Source organism: Lethenteron reissneri, chromosome 26 (assembly GCF_015708825.2).
Source record: "Lethenteron reissneri isolate LAM-NWPU_2019-01 chromosome 26, ASM1570882v1, whole genome shotgun sequence".
NCBI classification, from domain to species: domain Eukaryota; kingdom Metazoa; phylum Chordata; class Hyperoartia; order Petromyzontiformes; family Petromyzontidae; genus Lethenteron; species Lethenteron reissneri.
The window spans coordinates 8116184-8137244 of NC_083804.1; the positions used below are offsets into that span (position 1 = coordinate 8116184).

General features: G+C 56.4%; 1 protein-coding gene across 3 annotated transcripts in view; it reads left to right on the forward strand.

Annotated features, from left to right (window-relative positions):
• TTC39C (tetratricopeptide repeat domain 39C) overlaps positions 1–21061 on the forward strand; it is a 45846-nt gene that overhangs the window by 16171 nt on the left and 8614 nt on the right. Inside the window, exons 2-14 of one of the 3 annotated variants that reach the window (XM_061559988.1) lie at positions 4480–4528; positions 5036–5122; positions 6225–6387; positions 10993–11257; positions 12399–12617; positions 13079–13247; positions 13739–13832; positions 14676–14783; positions 15497–15606; positions 17125–17248; positions 17772–17869; positions 18695–18799; positions 20492–20530. In XM_061559988.1, the coding sequence (XP_061415972.1) occupies positions 4480–4528; positions 5036–5122; positions 6225–6387; positions 10993–11257; positions 12399–12617; positions 13079–13247; positions 13739–13832; positions 14676–14783; positions 15497–15606; positions 17125–17248; positions 17772–17869; positions 18695–18799; positions 20492–20530 (1630 nt within the window). Of the gene's footprint in view, positions 1–4479; positions 4529–5035; positions 5165–6224; positions 6388–10992; positions 11258–12398; positions 12618–13078; positions 13248–13738; positions 13833–14675; positions 14784–15496; positions 15607–17124; positions 17249–17771; positions 17870–18694; positions 18800–20491; positions 20531–21061 lie in introns of all 3 variants that reach the window. The other 2 variants (XM_061559987.1, XM_061559989.1) reach the window with 2 other exon arrangements.

The following is a 21061-nucleotide window of genomic DNA, read 5'->3' on the forward strand; positions in this document are numbered from 1 at the left end:
GAGACCACAAGCACCTTCCACGTGTTGTAGGCTTGAGGCCTGCGAGGTGGCCAGGAGATGGCAGTACAGCAGTCGCCAGGTATGCAGGAAGTCGTGGGTTCGAGCCCCACCCTTACGCCTGTTAATTTGGCGTTTGCGTGTCTCTCTCCCCGTGGTTGCGTGGATTTTTCTCCGGGTCCTCTGTGTTTTTTCCCCTCCACGTTGAGAATCGACGTGCGTTTCGAGTATTTGGCCGCGATGCATTTCCACGTGATGCTAAGCCACTTCGTTGGGCTATCATTTGTGGTAGCCGGGTCGCTTCTGAGCTACATATAGCTGAGTGGGGGCGCTTACTTGGTAAAATAAAAATTGCGTGGTTCGGTGTGTTTTTAAATCTCTGTGAGTGCGACGCTTTGGGTGTTGGCCTTCATCTGAGTCCCCGCGGTTCCCCTGCCGCATTTAAAACCCAACACTTGCCGATGGAATTGGCCAAACGTCCCGATGTAGCGGCGCCCTCCTTCGACGAAGAGCCCGAGACTCGTTGCGAGGCTTTCCTGAATGAAAGGCCTCAGTAGATAGGGTGGCCTGTAAAGGTACCTACCGTACCATTATTGATGAATCGTAGTTTGACCGCGATGCTGGAATGTCGTACGGTAAAATAATTACGGCGCCACTTTGCGTTCGCGTGGCATCTGAAGGCGATCGCATCTCTCACGCCCCGCGAGGCGCTCCGCAAGGAACAACGGTTTGGCATGTTCATTTGGTTCAAGTTCAAGTTAATTTATTAGGTATAGCCCTGTGAGCCATTCGGCTCTTGAATCGGGTGCAACCGCAACATACAAAAAACTAAAACATGAACAAGAAAACATCTTAGAGTGACTATGTGTAAACAGAAAATCCAAGAAAAGACAGCAAAATATTGCAGAAAAAGCACCGTACACCAACACTGTTTGCAAAAATCCCAGTGGGATGCAAGTCAAACAACAACAACCACAATACAACTTAGATTAAGGCCATCAGTCTAACTCTGTACTACAACAAACAAACATGGCCAAACCAAAAAACTTTTCGTAAATCACCAAAATAAAGCCATAAAAGCAATGAAACAGTGATCATAGGAACTGTGACCGAATTTTCACAATAAACGACGTAAACAACATGTATTACCAAACTTTGCAGCCATAGCTGGCTGCATGAGTCACTCCACAACAGCAGGAGCATCAGTCGGAGCGTCCACATGTTTCAATGGTGGAGAGGGGCAGCCGCTGTGAGGCAGAGGCAAATAAAATAGGGATCGGTCTTGAGGCCTGGACAGAACCGGTGCAGGGAGTCGACAGCACGGATGGCTGGAGAAAGGAAGTTCCATCTCACCTGGCATCAGACAATTGAGAGGACAATCCGTCTCAATCACGTAATCTGTCTTTTCACGTAAACAATGATTACATAAAAACAATTCTGACACCACCCATCGGCTGCACGGCCTTCTGTGCGTAGTTTCAGCGGCGTTGTTTCAGGGCGAGCAAACCCCGGACCGGTTTAGACACGCAGCGTCTCATCAGTTAGGTGTGCTTTTCTCGTATAATCCATCCGCACGGCTCGGCCGCGCACGTTACATTATTATCGCTTTGTCTAGCCCTGACGTTTCCCGCATGAATACGCTTCGATGTAGGAATGCTAAGCAATAACCTCGGTGCTCGTTTGGCAATGGCGAGACGTTAATTATTCAAACAGAACCCGACATGGGGGGGGGTTGACGCCCGTTGTGACAACGGTCGGGTCACAGCACGAACGTCACGGGCGAGCGAGTCGCGGGGCGAGAGAGTCAAGAGCGAGAGATTCACGGGCGAGAGAGTCACGGGGCGAGAGAGTCAAGAGCGAGAGAGTCACGGGGTGAGAGAGTCAAGAGCGAGAGAGTCAAGAGCGAGAGAGTCACGGGGCGAGAGAGTCAAGAGCGAGAGAGTCAAGAGCGCGAGAGTCACGGGGCGAGAGAGTCATGGGGCGAGAGATTCACGGGCGAGAGAGTCACGGGGCGAGAGAGTTACGGGGCGAGAGATTCACGGGCGAGAGATTCACGGGCGAGAGATTCACGGGGCAAGAGTCAAGAGCGAGAGGTTCACGGGCGAGAGAGTCACCCGCCGTCCGGTTCAGCGCCGATCCCCACCGCGGGGGTCACGTTTCTCGTGAAATGTCAACGCGCGTCTTCTCGTGTTCGTTTCTCCGCTTTGCACGTTCCTGGTGACCTGAAGAGGCCGGCCCCGTTCCGAAGCGTCCGTTGCGCACGCGTCCTCAACAAGTGCCCCCCCCCCCCCGTCCACGTCGCGTGGGGGGGGGGGAGGGTGAAGCGGGGGGAGTGCGGGAGTGCTTCTCATCCAGCAGTGGATTAACGAAAGGTGCTGCAATTGTACAGAACGTTAGGGCACTCAGTGGGTCCACACCACCCCCCCTGCCCCCCCTTCCACTGCCCCCCCCCCTCCCAACCCACACCCCGAGTCGAATCGATTGGAGGTTTTGGCTTCTTGAATGGAACCGTGAGCTCGGAACGGTGACTCGTCATCGGGCAGCGGCGGCGGCGTAACGATTGCGCGAGCGATTCCCCCTGCGTGGTGGCAGATCCGGTGGCCATGGAGTGAGTGGAGTGAGCAGCGTCAATGGGGGGGGGGGATTGAAAGGTTGAGTCGCGAGGGAGCGGCTGTGACTCAGGTGGGGGCGCCGCGGGGGCGAATTGTGAACTACCTTCACCTGGTCTCCTAGAGGACGTGGGTTTGATCCCGACCCCTGACGCCTGTGTATGTAGAGTCTGCGTGTCTCTCTCACGCTGGTCGCGTGGACTTTTCTCCGGTTCCTCCGGTTTTCCCCCCCCACATTGCGAATGAACGTGCATTCAGAGGATTTGGCTGCTGTACATTTCCACGTGATTAACCACCTCGTTGGGCTGTCATTTTTTGTGGGCAGGGCGCTTCTGACAACGAGCTGTCTAGCTTAGTGGGCCTTACCTGGCACTGCCGAGTCAGCGACGCTGAGCCGGCACTGCGGGGCTCGATGCCGGGTTTCAGCCGCCCGTGGTCACACCGGATTGTGGGGTTGTAGTGAGTTCATGGTCTCTGCCTGGTCGTCAATGACCGCACAACAAAAATTACATTCCGTGGTTTTGTTTTTTCCGCCACCACTTCATTTCACTTTCTTGTACTGCATGTATGTTGAACTTCTTTAGCACCGTACATAGCCGACCGTACTTATCATAGGTGCGGGAGGAGGACAACAAACTAAACACAAGAAGCGTTTTATAAGAAATGAGATCTCAATCAAGGTTTAAAAAGTGCATAGCTCCAGTGGTTTCCTAATATCGGAAGGAAGAGCGTTCCAGACGGCCGCAGAAGCGCATCTGAAAGCAGCGGCCGTCTTTGGTCGATGGCTGAGCCACAAGCCGCTGCGAGGATGACCGGAGCTCGCGTGCCGGTTTATGCTCCTAGACGAGATGAGCGAGGTGCCGTGGTTCACTTGTGGCGAGCACTTTGTGCGCAATGAATGCCGCGTGCCCCCAACAAATATCCTCCGCCACCTTCATCCAGCCACACTGACCAGCGGGGTGGTTCGACCCCGCACGGCGTTGGGACGCCCTCATCCAACGGCGGATTGACCAAAGGCACTGCGCGTGCACGTAACACCGAACTTTATTGCATAAGAGAGAGAGAGGGAGAAAAAAAAACCGCAAACATTAAAACCCAATCTCGGATTCGCCCAGTAAACCTTTTAGGTGCTGCTGACAGGTTGTTGGCAGATGCGTGCGTGCGTGCGTTCCATGCACGTGTTATGCGCGTGCGGTACGAGAGTGTGTGTGTTCCATGCACGTGTTATGCGTGTGCGTTACGTGCGTGTGTTCCATACACGTGTTATGCGCGTGTGTTGCGTGCGTGCATTACGGGCGTGTGTTGCGTGCGTGCGTTACAAGCGTGCGTGTGTTCCATGCACGTGTTATGCGCGTGTTATGCGCGTGTGTTGTGTGCGTGTGTTGCGTGCGTGTGTTGCGTGCGTGTGTTGCGTGCGTGTGTTACGGGCGTGCATTACGAGCGTGTGTTACGGGCGTGCGTGTGTTCCATGCACGTGTTATGCGCGTGTGTTGCGTGCGTGTGTTGCGTGCGTGTGTTACGGGCGTGCGTGTGTAGCACGGCGGTCAGAGCACTGCGCTATGAACCCCGGCCACCTGAGTTTGATTCCCGCTCGCAGCCAGCACCAGCGACGAATATATTGAAGCAGTCCTGGGCCTCCCCTCGGTTGACTCGGCCTCAAATGAGTGTAAAACATCGCCACTGGGGAGACAAAGGCGGCCGGGCGTGGTGCTGGCCACCCACCCCCGTCGTGTGCCGTGCCGGCCTTCATAGGTGCTCGCTAACAGCACTTGCCGCAACAGCCTCGTATGCCTATACAGGACGGGGGGGGGGGGGATCTTTGTCTTTGCATGCGGTCTCACCCCCCACCCCGATGTGATCCTGTCGTTGGCAGGACGTCGGGGCCGTTGATGAGCTTCGGGGCGAGTTTCGTCAGTTTCCTGGTGAGTGGCGGTTTCCTCATAGTGCGGGCATTCTCACTCCTGACCCGTGAGCCCACGTGTGCGACTGAGCCACACGATAACCCACACACGTGTGTCTCAGCCGCACTATAACCCACATACGTGTGACTGAGCAGCACTATAACCCACACACGTGTGTCTGAGCCACACCATAACTCACACGGTGGGTATGTGTGTAATATGGGGAGCGGTGGCGCAATGGTTAGCGCACTGCACTATATCTGAACCCCATCCCATGGCCTCCCCCTAAATAAACCTTGCATGAGTACCCGGTGCGCTGTGTAAACTTGGGAGACAAAGGCAGCTGGGCGCGGTGCAGCTGCTCACCCACCCCCTGTGCCGGGCTTGGCCTTCACAGATAGGTTCTGCTCGCTAACAGCACTGCTACAAAGGCTACACGACGGATCTGTGTTCATCTCTTGTGTACGTACGCGTATGCATGCGTGTGTGTCCCCACCGACACCCCCTGCGCGTGGGTGTCACCCCCAGCAAGCGCTCATGACGTTCGAGGAGGAGAAGCTGCACACGGCCTCCGAGGACCTGCGCAGCACGGAGCGGCTGTGCGGTGCCGACGAGGTGGGAGTCATCGACGCCATCAAGAGCAAGATGAAGAAGAGCGTGAGCACCCGGTCGCGTGACCCCTCCCCTCGCCTCGCGTTCCCCCGAAGGGGGGGGGTCACCATTAAGGGGTTTGGGTCACGAGTCGCGGCGGTGCCGAGTCCAGGACGTCGGCGCGGTCGGCGGTGCGCCCACCGCGCCGACGTGGCCTCCCCGACCGCCGCTGCGAACCGCGTCCCCCGCGGTGCTTACCGAACCGTCGGTGGTGCAAGGTATACCGCGCAGCTGCGAATCCGTGCAGAGAGAAACCACGCCAGGTGACACCGTACGGCAGAGGTCGCACACGGGTTTTGATTCCTTACCCGTACCCGGCCGCTCCAAGGTCGCAAACGGGTACCCATAGCCGGGTATCGGGTAGGGTACGGGTATCGGGTACCCGATTGCGACCTCTGCCGTACGGGGGGGGGGGTCCATCGTCTCTTGGGCTCGACCCTGCCCTCGGCGTTTGGGCCTCGTCGATCGATGGCCGGTCTGTTCCGATCAACCTCCGCTGGCCTACCCTCCCGCCCGCCCGCGTGCTCACGCTCACTCACTCGCACTCACTCACGCAAGCCCCAACGGAAATGTTTCCCCTGCTTTTATTTTCACCGGACAACCGCTCACCGCGAGCGCGTGCGCGGTTGACGCGGCACCAGGGAGCGCTCCCCCGGCGCGGCTTGCTTTACTCCTGGTAAGATTTAAACTAAAACAAAAAATGGTTAAGTTTAATTTGTATATATTTTTACAGTGATTTGTTTTCCTGTCCTATACTTTGCACTCCCATCGTGTTTTTTTGTATCGTTTGTTGTTGTAACGGTCTGACCCTGTGCCCCGACTGGACTTCAGTGAGAAAGAGCTAATGGGATCCCTCCTCCAGTAGGAACACAGATTCTGACATCCCAATCATCTTCCCGCCAACTACGAAACTCGGCAGGACCAGGAACCCTCGAGAGAGCCTCGAGATTCCTCCCTCGCCCCCCCCACACCCCCGTCGCTTTTCCCGGGGGCGAAACGAACGCTCGAAAAACCGCGCTTTGTCCTCTCCCCGCGCGTCCGCCCCCTTTGCGCCGTCCCCGCCCAGGCGGAGGACGCGAAGCCCTCGCCGACGCTGGAGGATCGCCTGCAGAGGCAGATCATCGTCGCCGACTGCCAGCTCTACCTGGCCGTGCTCGCCTTCGTCAAGCAGGAGCTGTCAGGTGTGCGCGCTCGCGCGGCGCCGTGGAGCTCCGATGAGCCCGCTGGAGGCACGCGCCCTTGCGCACGCGCACGCACGCACGCACACGCATGCGCACGCACGTACACACGCGCACGCACATACCAGTCGCCAGCATCGTGGGCCGAATTTCTCAAGGGGTCCTCGCCCCCGTGTCTGTCTCCTTTATACGGGGGGGGGGGGGGGGGGGGTCTCTTTATCCTCGCAGCAGCTGCTTTTGGTCGGCCGTGGAAGGAAGACGGTTTACCGCATCGTGCCACTTTCGGACGCCACTGGGGCTGTGCACTTTTAAATCTGGATCGAAAACTAATTTCTTTGCGAACTGCTCTTCGTGTTTAGTTTCGTTGTCCTTCCCCCGCACCTCTGATTGGCACGCTTGGCTACGTTCGGTGCGAGCGAAAGTTCAGCATACATTTATAGGGATATTCAGGGGTGTTTCGGGTGCAAATCACCTGCAATGTGCCCGTTCTCGTCAGATTTCAGAAGCTAAGCGGGGTTTTGATCCCCGCGCAGTGCTTGAACGGCGCGACCGTCGGGTGAGCCAGGTTGCCATAGGCCGCTGTGGAGCTGTGCCACACAGCGACCATCGGAGGGCAGTGCGGCAAAATCCATTGTTGCGCAGTACTTCTATGTATCCCACATCCATAACTACTCACCCCCGCCGCCGCCCACCACCTTCACCAACCCGCACTACTGACCGGCGTGGTGAAGTAACGGTCAAACAATCCCGACGATCCGCACGGCGTTGGGAAGTCTGCCATCCAGCAGTGGATTGGGAAGATAATAAAGAGCTGCGCACGTACAGACACACGGACGGGGGTGCTCAGTTCGGCAGTCCCAGCGATAATTCTCTCTCGCTCTGTCAAGTCCGCTGTTGCTCGCAGCAAGGTTGGGGTCGAATTCAGCCGGGCTCCGTGCATCTTCACAATTTAATTCCCTGTCGTCGCTGGTAAAGGCTACTAACCCTAAGCGCTCAGATTATAGCGTGTATCTTTTTGTTTTTAAAATAATCCCCGCATCTTTTCCCGGAGCTGCCGAGAATATCGCTTGGGTCAGGGTTTTATTTCGGCCGGGTTTGTATGGGTCGGTGAACCGGAAACATTTTGTCCGTATGCAGCTCACCACATCCAGTATATACTTTCGGATGCGCTTCTGCAACCATCTGGAACGCTCTCTTCCGATATTAGGAAGCGACTGGAGGAGCTATGCTCGATTGAAAACACATTTCTTCAAATCTACGTTTTGCGTTTGATTTGTTGTCCTTCCCCCGCACCTCCGATTAGCACGGTTGGCTACGTACGGTGCAACAAAGTTCAACATGTAAACATACACCCAGTACACCGCTATGGTCCTGCCTCTAGGCCTACTGCAGTCGACCAGTCACTGAGCGGGCACGTTTTGTAATTAGCGCTGGCGGAGGAGAGCGAGGGAGTGGGGGGGCAGGGGGCGGGAGGGAGATGAAGCAAGAGCGACAGGAGATGGGGGGGGTAGAGTCATGACCCCATTGCGATTATTTCCGGCCCCCTAAGTGCGCAACGACACGAGTTAACGAGACGAATATCGGCGAAGGCTCGCGGTCGCCGGAGGAGCTGTGGGGAGGGAGCGAGAGACAGACAGTGAGGTCATCGGCTATTTTTGGCATCGGGTCGGTCGTGAGCTTTCATCCGCGAGTGATCGGCTCTGCGAAGACACGGTGTTAGTGGGGATGGATCGGTTGGGCATTCGTGGAATTTTCACGAGTAAGGGAAATGTCATTTTTTTGTGGGTTCGGTTACGTTATCTTATTTATTTATGCGTCTTCGTGCTCGCACTAACAACGTCACGACTTCACACGAAACCGTTTTTTTGGCAGCATAACGGCAGAATAGGGTCATATGCGTGATGGCTCGTGTGGAGGAGGAGGCCGATTTAGAGTGACCTCAGAAGTAGTCGCGCGTAACGTCAACCTCCCTCGTCATTCTCTGACACAAGCTGCAAGAATTCCAAATCGAAAATCTCCGCCGTCTCAAGGCGTGACGCTGATAACACGGTTCGGAACACGAGTGGAAAACATTCCCAAATGGAATTATTTGGCCCGCGTCGTTCGAGGATGTTTATCTCCATCCGTTTATTTTTTTTGGTGACCGCTGAGCCAGTGATGGACGTGCCACGTCCCCATTGGTGGGGCCCGGTCTCTCCATCGGGATGCCCAATGTCGGCTCCCCACGCAGTGGTTACTTAGTTTATCTGCTTCTGAATGCATGGTGGTGTGCCAGGTTAATCTCTAATCAAGTACAATTTTGCTTGGGCAAATACCATCGCCCTGTCCGAAAGGGTTAATAATGGGGTTGGAGCAAAGCCCACAGTAATGTTTTCAGTCTCTGTGTTCCATTTATTTTTAACTAATTCTCCATTTGGCTCTGCTGCTGCTGCTGTTATCTTTAACATCATGACCACAATTTCTCTCCCAGATGGAGTGTCCACGGCTGTGAGTGGAATGTTTTTTTTTTAGAAAATGCAAATAGCTAGACTGGTCACATTTAATTTGTCGATGATGATGGTGGTGGTGATGATGATGATGATATTGCTACTTGCTACGGATAATGATGACGATGATGGTGTTTGTGATGAGAATGGCCAGTGGATGCTGATGGTGTTGCAACTGCTAAGGGTGATGAAGGTGATTCTGTCGCTTTTTGTTATTTTAACGATCACGAGTTTGGTGATTATGATGATTCTTCTGCTAATGGTTTTGCTGCTGCTGCTGCTGATAATGATCCTGCTGATGCTGCTGATGATGATAATTATGACCCTCGTCTGCACAAACATAACACTGCCAAAAAAATCAATGCCTCTTTCACTGCCGCCATCAGTCATTCACTTATACGCACAAAGACAAAGATCCCCCGTGTAGCCTTTAACGAGCACCTACGGAGGCCGACACTGTACACGAGTCAGTGGGTGGTTAGCACCACGTCCGACTGCGTTTGTCTCCCCAATGTTGATCTTTTTATGCACTGAACTATATACTCATTTAAGGTTGAGTCGACCTAGAGGAGGCCCGGGACTGGTTGAGACATTGGTCACTGTTATTGGTCGTGAGCGGGAATCGAACTTGGGTTGCCGGGTTCATAATACCCGCGCGCTAACCAATACATTACCGCATCTCACGCAAAACACACACACAAACGCGCACACAAAGACAAATACACACACGCACACACACAACACAAACGGGTGAATAAAATAACCGTGGAGATTAGGAAGCCTTTCACATGCACGATGTGCGTTGCCATGGAGACGGAGAGGGCCGGAGGTGGGTAGCGAGGGTGGGGGTGGGAAGGGTGCGATGTTGGGGGAGGGGGGGCGATGGTGATGCGATGGAGTGTGAGGATGTAGTGGGGGGCAGGGCCGGCGGGGGGGGGGGGGGGGTGGAGGGCGGTGCACATTTTGGTTTTCTCCCTGTCCTCGTAAAATTCTCATCTTCACCCCAGCGACTGGGGTCAGGGTTCGCTTGTGTGGGGTGTTGGCGTGGGGCAGCGGTGGGGCGGGGAGGGCACAGGAGAGGGGTCCCTGCACGTTTCCTACGAGTGTCCCCAGCATTGTCGGGGTTCCGTTGTCTCTGAATTAATTGCAACGATACGTTAATCGTCGGCCACCGCTCGGGGAGAGGAGGGATGTGCCAGGGATCGTGTCCGGGTGGTGCCGGCGACGGCTCGGGCCGACAGGGCAGAGCCCCGCGATGTTTACTGCCACTCGGACACGAGGAGTGGGAGGATGTATGCATCCATGTTGAACTTCTTTTGCACCGTTCGTAGCCGACCGCTCTAATCGGGAGGTGTGGGGAAAAGACAACAAACAAAAGGACGCCACTGTGGCGAGATGTGAACTACCTCGCCTGCCATGCAGGAGGTCGTGGGTTAAATTCACTAATGGCAATTCTTTCGATTTGGTGGAAACTGGTGCGGTCATCCAAGCGTATCGCGAAGTAAGGCCTTCATGAATAAAAATACACACTTGATGAAACTGAAGAGAGAAAAAAAGGCACATGTGCATCTGGGAACAAATACAAATCTTCCTTCTTTAGGCGCACAGGCACACATATACGTGTTTATATATATATATCTAATCCGTGCTATGTGCTGAAAGAACACAGCTTGCCAATGCCATATTGTGCCATTTGTACATATATATTTTTAACTTAGTTCGCACCGAACGTAGCCATCCATGCAAGTCGTAGGTGTGGGAGGTGTTGCACAGTGCCGTTCCACATTGTACCACCACGCCGTGCCACGTCTCACCATGCCAGAGCTCACCGTGCCACCGTTCCTCACCGTACCACGTATCACCGTGCCACATCTCACCATACCATGCCATGCCATATCTTTCTGTGCCAAATCTCACCGTGCCACATCTCACCGTGCCACATCTCACTGTGCTACATCTCACCGTGCCACATCTCACCGTGCCACATCTCACTGTGCTACATCTCCCCGTACCCCGTCTCACTGTGCTACATCTCACCGTGCCACATCTCACCGTGCCACATCTCACTGTGCTACATCTCCCCGTACCCCGTCTCACTGTGCTACGTATCACCGTGCCACTTCTCACCGTGCCACTTCTCACCGTGCCACGTCTCACCATGCCCGCACAGCGTACATCAAGGGCGGCTGGATCCTGCGCAAGGCGTGGAAGGTGTACGACCGGTGCTACCGCGAGGTGAGCGAGCTGCACGCCGCCTCGCACCGCCGTCAGCAGCAGCAGCTGGCGCTCACCGACACTGCCGCCTCCGACACCACCACCACCAGCAGCAGCACCACAACCGCCGCCGGCACCACCGCCACAACCGCCGGCACGGACGGGAACTCGAACCTGCGCCGGACATCAACCGCATCGGAGCGCGGAGCGGCCGAGGCTCGGTAATAATAATCATCTTCATCTTCTCCATGGTGATATCCACGATCATGCGGGGTCCTGATCGCCCTCTCATTCCTGTCCTGGGACATCTCCACATCCACTCCACAGTCCTTCACATCCCTGGCTCACCACTTCGAGCTGCGGCCTTCGAGGCCTGCCATGTTTGGAGCCGTGTGTCACGGCTGGTAACGCACGCAGATTGAACACGATCTTAATAGGGGGTCAGAAGCATAGACATTGACAGACAGAGTAAGAAGAAAAGCGGAATCGGAATCAGAAAACTTTATTTAGTCTCGAGGAAACCGATGTGCTATGAAGCTAGGGGGTTGGGTCAGCAAGTCGCGACAACAAACAGTACAAAAAACGATAGGAGTGCAAAATGCAGGTAAGGTAAGCAAGTCACTATCAAAAAATATAAAGTATAGAAGTCCAAATTTCATAAATACATACATTCCTGCCGATTTGTCAACACCAAATGAACGAAATTTTTTTTGTATTTCACCAGGACAGGGCCACTGAGCTATGTACCTCTTTTTCCAAGGCGACCTGCCTACAGACGACAGCTCAACCCAGTGGCTTGTCACGTGGACATTTATAGCAGCCAAAAACACTCTCAACGCACACGTCGATTCTAAATGTTGAGAGAGACACCGCAAAGTCCAAATATACAGCAGGCGTCAGGGTCGGTGTCGAACCCACGGACCTCCTGCATATCAGGCGAGCTAGTTAACATCTCCGAGTCACCGAGAGACAAACACGAGGAGGAAAGAAATGAGGGAACAGAGCCAAGTTCGAGGCATGCACCATTGCCCGCGAAGAAAAGTACTCCGGTAGCGGTTAGCGCGCTGCGCTACGAAGCCTGGCGCCCCGAGTTCGATTCCCGGTTACACGGCCAACACCAGTGACGATTGGAACTGGTCCTCCCCTAGGCCGTCTTAACCTCAAATGAGTACCTGGTGGTGGTGTGTTAACATCGCCACTGAGGAGACAAAGGTGGCCAGGCATGGTGCTGGCCACCCCACCCCATCATGTGCTGTGCCGGCTTTCATAGGTGTTAATCGCGAACAGCACTTGCTGCTACGGTCCGTTAAAGGCTACACGGGGGATCTTTGTCTTTGGTGTGCACGGCGGCGACGGTGGCAGGCTGGAGGCGGAGCTGGGCTCGGCGTCGCACGCCACCCTGCAGCGCCTGATGGGCGCCGTGAGCTTCGGCTACGGCCTCTTCCACCTCTGCATTTCCATGGTGCCACCCAACCTGCTCAAGATCGTCAACCTCCTGGGCTTCCCCGGGGACCGGCAGCAGGGCCTCAGGTCGCTCGCCTACGCAAGCCAAAGCCGAGACATGAAGGCGCCGCTCGCCACGTGGGTTTGCCCGTCGCGCCGCGGGGGGGGTGGTGGTGTGATGGTGGTGGTGATGCTGCGGTGGTGGCAGTGGTGCAATGACGGTGTTGGTGTGAATATGGCGACGGCGGCAGAGGTTTGCTGGTGATGCTGATGGTGGTGGTGATGGCGGTGGTGGTAGTGCAATGATGGTGGTGGTGTGGAGATGGTGGCGGTGGTGGCGATGGTGAGAGGTGAATTGTTTTGAGCCTGATGTGGTAATACACCACCGTCCGCCCCCCCACCACCTCGGTGGTTCGATGAATTGTCACGATATGAATCGTCCCCTCGTCTTGGATTCTTTGCCTTTGCATACATAGGTGCGTGCCAATGCTGGTGTCGGTGCGAATGCCGGCGTCAACGCCCATGCCGGCGGCTAATGCCGGTATCGGTGTCGATTCTTGCCGCTGCGCTGCTGCTGCTGGTGCACCGCCGCCGTGCAGGCTGGCGCTGTTGTGGTACCACACGGTGGTGCGCCCGTTCTTCGCGCTGGACGGGGACGACATCCAGGCGGGGCTGTGGGAGGCCGAGGAGATCCTGCGGCAGAAGGAGGCGCTCTACCCCAACTCCTCCCTCTTCCTCTTCTTCAAGGGCCGCGTGCAGCGACTGCGGGTGGGTGGACCGCACCCCCCCCCACCCCACCACTTCCCCTTCCTACCACCCACCACCCCCCGGTCCTGGCCCTCTCCCAGGTCACCTCAGCTGGCCGCGCCACCGCGTCGTGCGTGTGTGTACGTGTCTGTCCGATGTGTGTGTGTGTCCGTCCGTGTGCATGCACTGCGCGAACGTCCCCTGCCAGCGGGAGTGCAGTAGTTAGCGCGCTGCGCGACCAACCCAGCGGCCCGAGTTCGATTGCTGCTCAAGGCCAACGCCGGTAACGATTATAATGTGAACCGGTCCTGGACCTCCCCTAGGTCGACTCGGCCTCAAATGAGTACCTGGTGGCGGCGTGTAAACATCGCCACTTGGGAGGTGAAGGTGGCCGGGCGCGGCGCTACCCACCCACCGCCTCGTGTGCCGTGCCGGTCTCCATAGGTGCTCCTACCCCCAACAGTCTGTTAAGGCTATGCGGGGCTTCTTTGTCTTCGCTGCGTGCCGTGCAGTGCGAAATCAACAGTGCCTTGACGTCCTTCCGGCTGGCGCTGGAGTGCGCCAGCGAGCAGAGGGAGCTGCAGCACGTGTGCCTCTACGAGATCGGTGAGCTGGCAGCATCGCACCGCTCCCCCTCCCCCCCCACCACCCACCACCGCGTCGCTCGCACCGCTTGCTGTCGAGCCGCAGAGGAATCACGGCAAGGCGCCGCAGACGATCGGATTCTCGCGGCTCGGGCAGTGGTTCATTTTCTCGCCGAACGTTTTGCCGGGTCGCCGGATAGACCGCGGCGGGCGGGCCCCCTCGCTCGCGTAGGCCACGGCCTTCGCGAAGAGATATACTGGACGTGGCGTGCCGGGCGCGGAAGCGTCTTCCGGGTCGCCGACCCAGGCAGGCCTGACCGAAAGGAAGCCTCGACGCGCTCGACGGTGCAAACTGGAAGGCGTTCACGGCCGGTGGCGGCGACTTACAACACGGGGGTGGGCGGCCAAAGGAGGGAACGCGCCCGACAGGAGCGGCGACATCGGCCTCGGTTCCATGAGCTCGACGGCCATTGGCGCCGCGAGAGACGGCGACGGATCGAGGGGGCCCCTCGTCCCGTCGGTGGATCGGCCACGGACGACGACGATACTTGAACACGGCGGGAATAGCGATGAGACGCGCGGTTCCTTCGTGCCGGGTTCCGTCCATCGGCCGCGGCTATCGCCGGTGGCGAGCGACATCTCGACCAGTTCTGGCCGTCTGTCTAGGGTCGGCTCGGCCTCTAGCGAGCCCCCGTCCCCCCTGGCGTCACGCGGTAAACACCAGCCCCTGGGCAGACGACGGCGGCCGCATGCGTAGCTCCTCCTCGTGCGCCGGGCACTCGCGCCCAGCTGTCTCCGTGGGCTACGTGGTGGAGGGGGGGGGGGGAGACCTTTGTGCGCTGCTCGTCGCGGTGTGTGCCGGCAGGCTGGTGCAGCATGCTGCAGCTGGATTTTGGCGATGCGGCCGAATGCTTCGCTCGGCTCAAGACGGAGTCTCGCTGGTCCCAGTGCTACTACGCCTACCTGACAGCAGGTACATCGCCCACCTGACAGCAGGTGAGGTGCTGTGCGGAGACGGTGACCCCCCCCCCCCCCCCCCCCCGCAGCCTTACAAAAACCTCCGGCGCTGGGGAGGAAAATTGTTGGTACGTACGTACGTGTGTAATAATTAACTTCTTTTGCACCGTACGCAGCCAACCGTTCCTATTTCACGAAAAAGGGGGCGCCTGTTGTGACCCCAACGGTACGCGCGCTAGTGGGTGGCATGGCCAGCGTGAGCGAGTATTTTGACCCTGTAGAATTCGGACCGCAGGGTCAGAATCTTGTATATATTATCTCAACCCCCGGGGCGAAAGAATACTCTTACGGCAATGCTGCTCACTTCCCCACCAGCCCAGGGACAGAATAAAAGTTACAGTCGCAGTAAGGGATGAGGCCTGAATCGGAATCCTTCTTTATCCTGGAGGAATCCGATGAGCTCAGACAGCCAGTATGTGTGTACGTAGAATTTATTTTGCACCGTACTTGCCCAACCGTGTTAATCGGTGGTGCGGGAGCTAACCAGCAGGGGCGGGTGAGCAAGTTACAACAACGATAAACCAGCTTAAATCCTTCACGGCGGGGGTGCAGGCTGCAGAATTTGACAGCGCACAGCTGCAATTGGTCACTACGCGCACGGGGGGCGGGGGAAACGCCGGGAGGCCGCGCTGACGCGCATCGTGCGGTACGCGCGGACCGAGTGCGCAGTGTGCCGGGGAGGCACGGGGGCTCTGGAGGACGCGCAGCTCGTCTTCAAGGAGGTGCAGAAGCTGTTCAAGCGCAAGAACAATCAGATCGAGCAGTTCGCCGTACGCAAGGTAAACATCGCCACTGGGGAGACAAAGGCGGCCGGGCGCGACGCTACCCACCCACCCCCTCGTGTGCCGCGCGGGCCAAAACCCCCACGCCGCCGATGGTCACCATACGTTGAGGACGCCTCCCCGTGCCGCGTCTCGCTGTGCCACGTCTCGCCGTGCCGGATCTCACCGTGCCATTTCCCACCGCACCGCGTCTCGCCGTGCCATGTCTCTCTGTGCCACATCTCGCTGTGCCACGTCTCGCCGTGCCGGATCTCACCGCGCCGGATCTCACCGTGCCATTTCCCACCGTGCCACGTCTCGCCGTGCCAGGTTCTCACGCGTCCATGTTTCTTGTTCGATAGAACTACGCGCAAGTTTCTCGTAGGGGATTTTCCATGGCAAATCACCCTCCCTGCTACTGGCTGACGAGACTCAGCCTGGTCTCTCAATTTCTCGTCTGGTTAAGGAAAACAAACGTTTAACTTGGCCATTGAATTCGTAGATTAAAATCAATTATTGCGCTCTCTCGATGATCACGAGCACAATTGCGAGCGAAGATTGGGCATTCAATTATGTGGTGACTCGGCTGCCGATGCTGCATTGGCAGTGGTGCACAAACACAAATGGCAAAAAAATGTACACGCACGTCAAATAACACTGCGGCCTTAAAAAGGAGCTTTCACGACATTTGTGTGCGGCCATCCACCATCGCTGTTGCCTGCACAGCGCTGCAATAAACTAAAAACCAAACTATTTTAATTTTTACAGGTAAGGCCCACTGAGCCATATAGCTCTCTCTTTAGAAGCGACCTGGCCACAAATGATAGCGCAACGAAGTGGCTTGTCACGTGGAAATGTTTCGCAGCCAAATACTCCAAACGCACGTCGTTGATTCTAAATGTGGAGGGAAAAAAATCCACGCGACCACGGGGGGAGAGACACGCAATCTCCAAATATGTCCTTACCCCGCACCTCCAATTAGCACGGTTGGCTACATACAGTGTGAAAGAAGTTCAACACACGTGCAGCGGTCAGCGTTGGAATCGAACCCACGACCTCCTGCGTACCGGGCGGGGGCGACAACACCTCGCCACTGCGGATTGCAGGAGGCCACGTGCAGCGGCATAGCCGCTGCCGGCCAGGCAGTGGGCGGTCGCCGTCACGTCCGTGGCCCCGCCGTCGGGGACCGTGGCCCCGCCGTCGGGGACCGTGGCCCCGCCGTCGGGGACCGTGGCGCGCTCCGTTGCGGCGGCGCTCCACCCGCCGCGAGCCGCAGCGAGGCGCGCCGCAGCGGCCGCGAACGAGGCCGTTGTGTCGTGTGAGCGGCGAGCGGCGAGCGAGCTGACGAGGGGCGAGCGGCGAGCGAGCTGACGAGCGGTTTGAGGCCGCCGGTGCTCACCGAAGGGACGGCCGCGCGGGGCGAGCGGAGGACGGCGGCGAGACCGGCGTCGCTGTGCCCAACCGGAGTTCTACACCCCACGCCCCCCCCACCTCCCCCCTCCCACCTCCCCCCCCCCACCCAATCCGCACCCCCAGGCCGAGCGCTTCAAGAAGACGCAGCCGACGCAGCAGCTGTGCGTGCTGGCGGCCGTGGAGGTGCTCTACCTGTGGAGGGCCCTGCTCAACTGCTCGCCCACGCACCTGCAGCGCATGCTGACCGGTGCGTGCGTGCGTGCGTACGTGCGTGCGTGCGTGTCACGGGAGAGGGGAGGGGGGGGGTCACCGGTCAGGGGTGCGGTGTGAATGTGGTTGTGGCTGCGGGGTACGTTGTGTGGTTGTGAGTAGAGAGGTGAGAGTGTGGTTGTGGGTGAGTAGAGAGTGTGGTTGTGGGTGAGGGGTTACGGTGTGTGGTTGTGGGTGAGTAGAGCGCTGAAGTTGTGGTTTTTATTGCTGAACCCAAACTATCGCTGCAAAAGCAAGGACCGCGATAGTTTGAGAGTCTGTACGCAGCAGTGTACAGAGAACGCCGATGTTGAAGATGATTACGATGTGGTAGAGTGCCATTGTGTTAGAAAATATCGTTGTGTTGTATTTAGTTTCAGCAGAGGAAAGGAGAGAAGAGTGATCCGTAAAATATCACGACTGCGTATTGTGGTCAAATGTGTGGTATTGCCTCGCCGCATGGGCATGCGTTATCGTTGTGTTTAGCTGAGAGACCAAGGCGTGCGTGCGTGCGTGTGCAGTGTGTGAAAGCGTGGACGACTTGTCATCAGCTGGCATCAAGTGTCTCCTCATGGGCACCATCAACAAGACACTGGGCAACCGGGAAGAGTCCATCCAGGTAAGGGCACTGCGGGCGGAGGTTGGGGTTGTATTGTTCCATTTCCCGTTTGCAGCCTGAGTCGACGTGGCTCTGTGCGGAGTACGCTGGCTACGCTGGCATGGCGATCACTGCCTCATCCATCTCCATCGTTGCCTCGGCCCGACTGCCACCACCAGGCCCACGATTATCACTATACATCACCAACATCACCACCACCTCCATCACCACCACCATCTTCACCACCACCATAACCACTGCCATCCTCATAATCACCATCACCAACACCACAATCATCACTACCATCACCAACACCACCTCCATCATCATCACCACCACAACCACTGCCATCATCATCATAATCACCACCACGATCATCACTACCATCATCAACGCCACCTCCATCATCATCACCATCACCAACCACACCACCACCACCTCCATCATCATCACCACCGCCTTCACCACCACCTCCATCACCACCACAACCACCACTGCTATCATCATCATAATCACCATCACCAACACCACGATCATCACTACCATCACCAACACCACCTCCATCATCATCACCACCACCACCACTGCCATCATCATCATCATAATCACCACCACGATCATCACTACCATCACCAACACCACCTCCATCATCATCATCACCACCACCGCCTTCACCACCACCTCCATCACCACCACCACAGCCACTGCCATCATCATAATCACCATCACCAACACCACGATCATCACTACCATCATCAACGCCACATTTATCACCACTGTCTCCATCGCCACCGACTCCACTGACATCACCGCCCCCTGTGCCCCGTACCGCCGCCGCCCCTGCAGCTCTTCAAGCAGGCGTTCTTAGACGGTTCGAGCCGCCAGCACAACGCCTACGTGCAGCCATTCGCCTGCTACGAGCTGGGCTGCCTGCTCATCGAGGTGCCCGAGGTGAGGCCCGGACCAACCCCCCCGCCCCCACACATACGGTGCTCCAGCCCAATCGGAGCAGCCCATTCCAACCCACAGCCCCAAATCCAGCCGCACGTGTCCTCTTTGCCAAGTACGGCACGTGGTTACGGAGTGTCTGTTAATGTCGCTGGGCTAGCCGCTCTCCTGCCTCCGCATCACGACTCACCAACTCCTCTCCTCCCCACCACTCTCCCTCTTCACCACCACTCACCAACTCCTCCCCACCGCTCACCAGACACTCTCGCTCCTCGCCACCACCGCTCACCAACCCCGACGCGTGACATCTCTGAAGCACTCCTCACCGTCGCTTTAGTCTCTCTTCACGTGTGCGTGGTTTCACGCATGTGTTGAGCAGCTCGGACAACACGGCCCAGGCTACGTGTGTAGGTTCTGTCAAGAATGAAACCCACCACTGGTGGCCGGGTGTGCGTGTGTGCGTGTGTGCGTGTGTGCGTGTGTGCGGGTGTGCGTGTGTGCGTGTGTGCGGGTGTGCGTGTGTGCGTGTGTGCGTGTGTGCGTGTGTGCGTGTGTGCGGGTGTGCGTGTGTGCGTGTGTGCGTGTGTGCGTGTGTGCGGGTGTGCGTGTGTGCGTGTGTGCGTGTGTGCGGGTGTGCGTGTGTGCGTGTGTGCGTGTGTGCGTGTGTGCGTGTGTGCGTGTGTGCGGGTGTGCGTGTGTGCGTGTGTGCGTGTGTGCGGGTGTGCGTGTGTGCGGGTGTGCGTGTGTGCGGGTGTGCGTGTGTGCGGGTGTGCGTGTGTGCGTGTGTGCGTGTGTGCGGGTGTGCGTGTGTGCGTGTGTGCGTGTGTGCGTGTGTGCGGGTGTGTGTGTGTGCGTGGGTCTGGTCCCACCTTCCCCTCGTGCGCCGCACCAGCCTTAATAGGTGCTCACTGACATCACCACTCGCATCATGATATCAACAGGCGCATCATGACATCACCTGGTGCATCATGACATCACCTGGCGCATAGAGACAATCTATAATGTAGACTGTAGCCTGGTTATTAAGCTGGGTGAGTGTGCTGGCATTCTATAATGTAGACTGTAGCATGGTTATTAAGCTGGGTGAGTGTACTGGCAGTCTATAATGTAGACTGTAGCCTGGTTATTAGGCTGGGTGAGTGTACTGGCAGTCTATGATGTAGACTGTAGCCTGGTTATTAAGCTGGGTGAGTGTACTGACAGTCTATGATGCAGACTGTAGCAATGGTTATTAACCTGAGTAATCGTACTGGCAGTCTATAATGTAGACTTATTCTTGGTTCTTTCAGTACTAAAAATTAAATTAAAATAAACAATAAAAACACAAAACCACGACGTTTCGATCGCAACACAAGCGGTCGTCATCAGGGAAAGAGAGGGGGGGGGGTTGTGTAATTGGTGGTTAAACATCTGGTGTTTAGTGGATAGAATCTTAGCATCTGCAGCAGTTCCACGGACCGATTCCGCATGGCCTTGTGTGGACCGCAGGACGGGAACCGTTGATTTTAGACGGATAAATGAATTCCAAATTGCATCATCCTATTGTGTCAATGCCTTTGTGTAAAAAAAAAGGAAACGCGTTACGATCCGCACACGATGATGGAGGCCGTGTCCTGCGCGAGGGCGACAGTTTTATCTGGCGGTCATTAGAATGCCATTTGTGTTGTAACTCCCGCACCTCTCCTCTCGTTTTAGACCACGGGGAGAGGCAAGGCATTGCTCCTTCAAGCCAAGGTCTGTGCACCACCTGCTTTGGGCTAGCGGCAGCAGCCTCCATCAGTATCACTGTCACCATTGTCGTCGTCCAATCATTATCGTCAGTCCTCGTCAACACCATCGTCATCATCCGATAAATATTATCGTGATTATTGTTGTTCCGTCATCATTGTCCATTCATTGTTATGATGACTGTCCAATCGATATTCTCATCATGGTTCAGTCGTTAATCATCCTTGCAGCGGCTTTTGGCTAACCATCGAAGAAAACATGGTCACTGTGTCACGCACTTTGAGATTCACTTCTGCGGCCGTCTGGAACGCTCTTCCTACCAATATTAGAAATCCACTGGAGCTATGCACTTTTAAATCTAGATTGAGAACTCATTTCTTTAAAACTGCTTTTTGTGTTTAGTTTGTTGTCCTTCCCCCGCACCTCCGATCAGCACAGTTGGCTACGTACGGTATGAAAGAAGTTCAACATACATACACATATCATCATCGTCCAATTGTGATTATCATCGCCCAATTAATTATCATCGCCCAACCG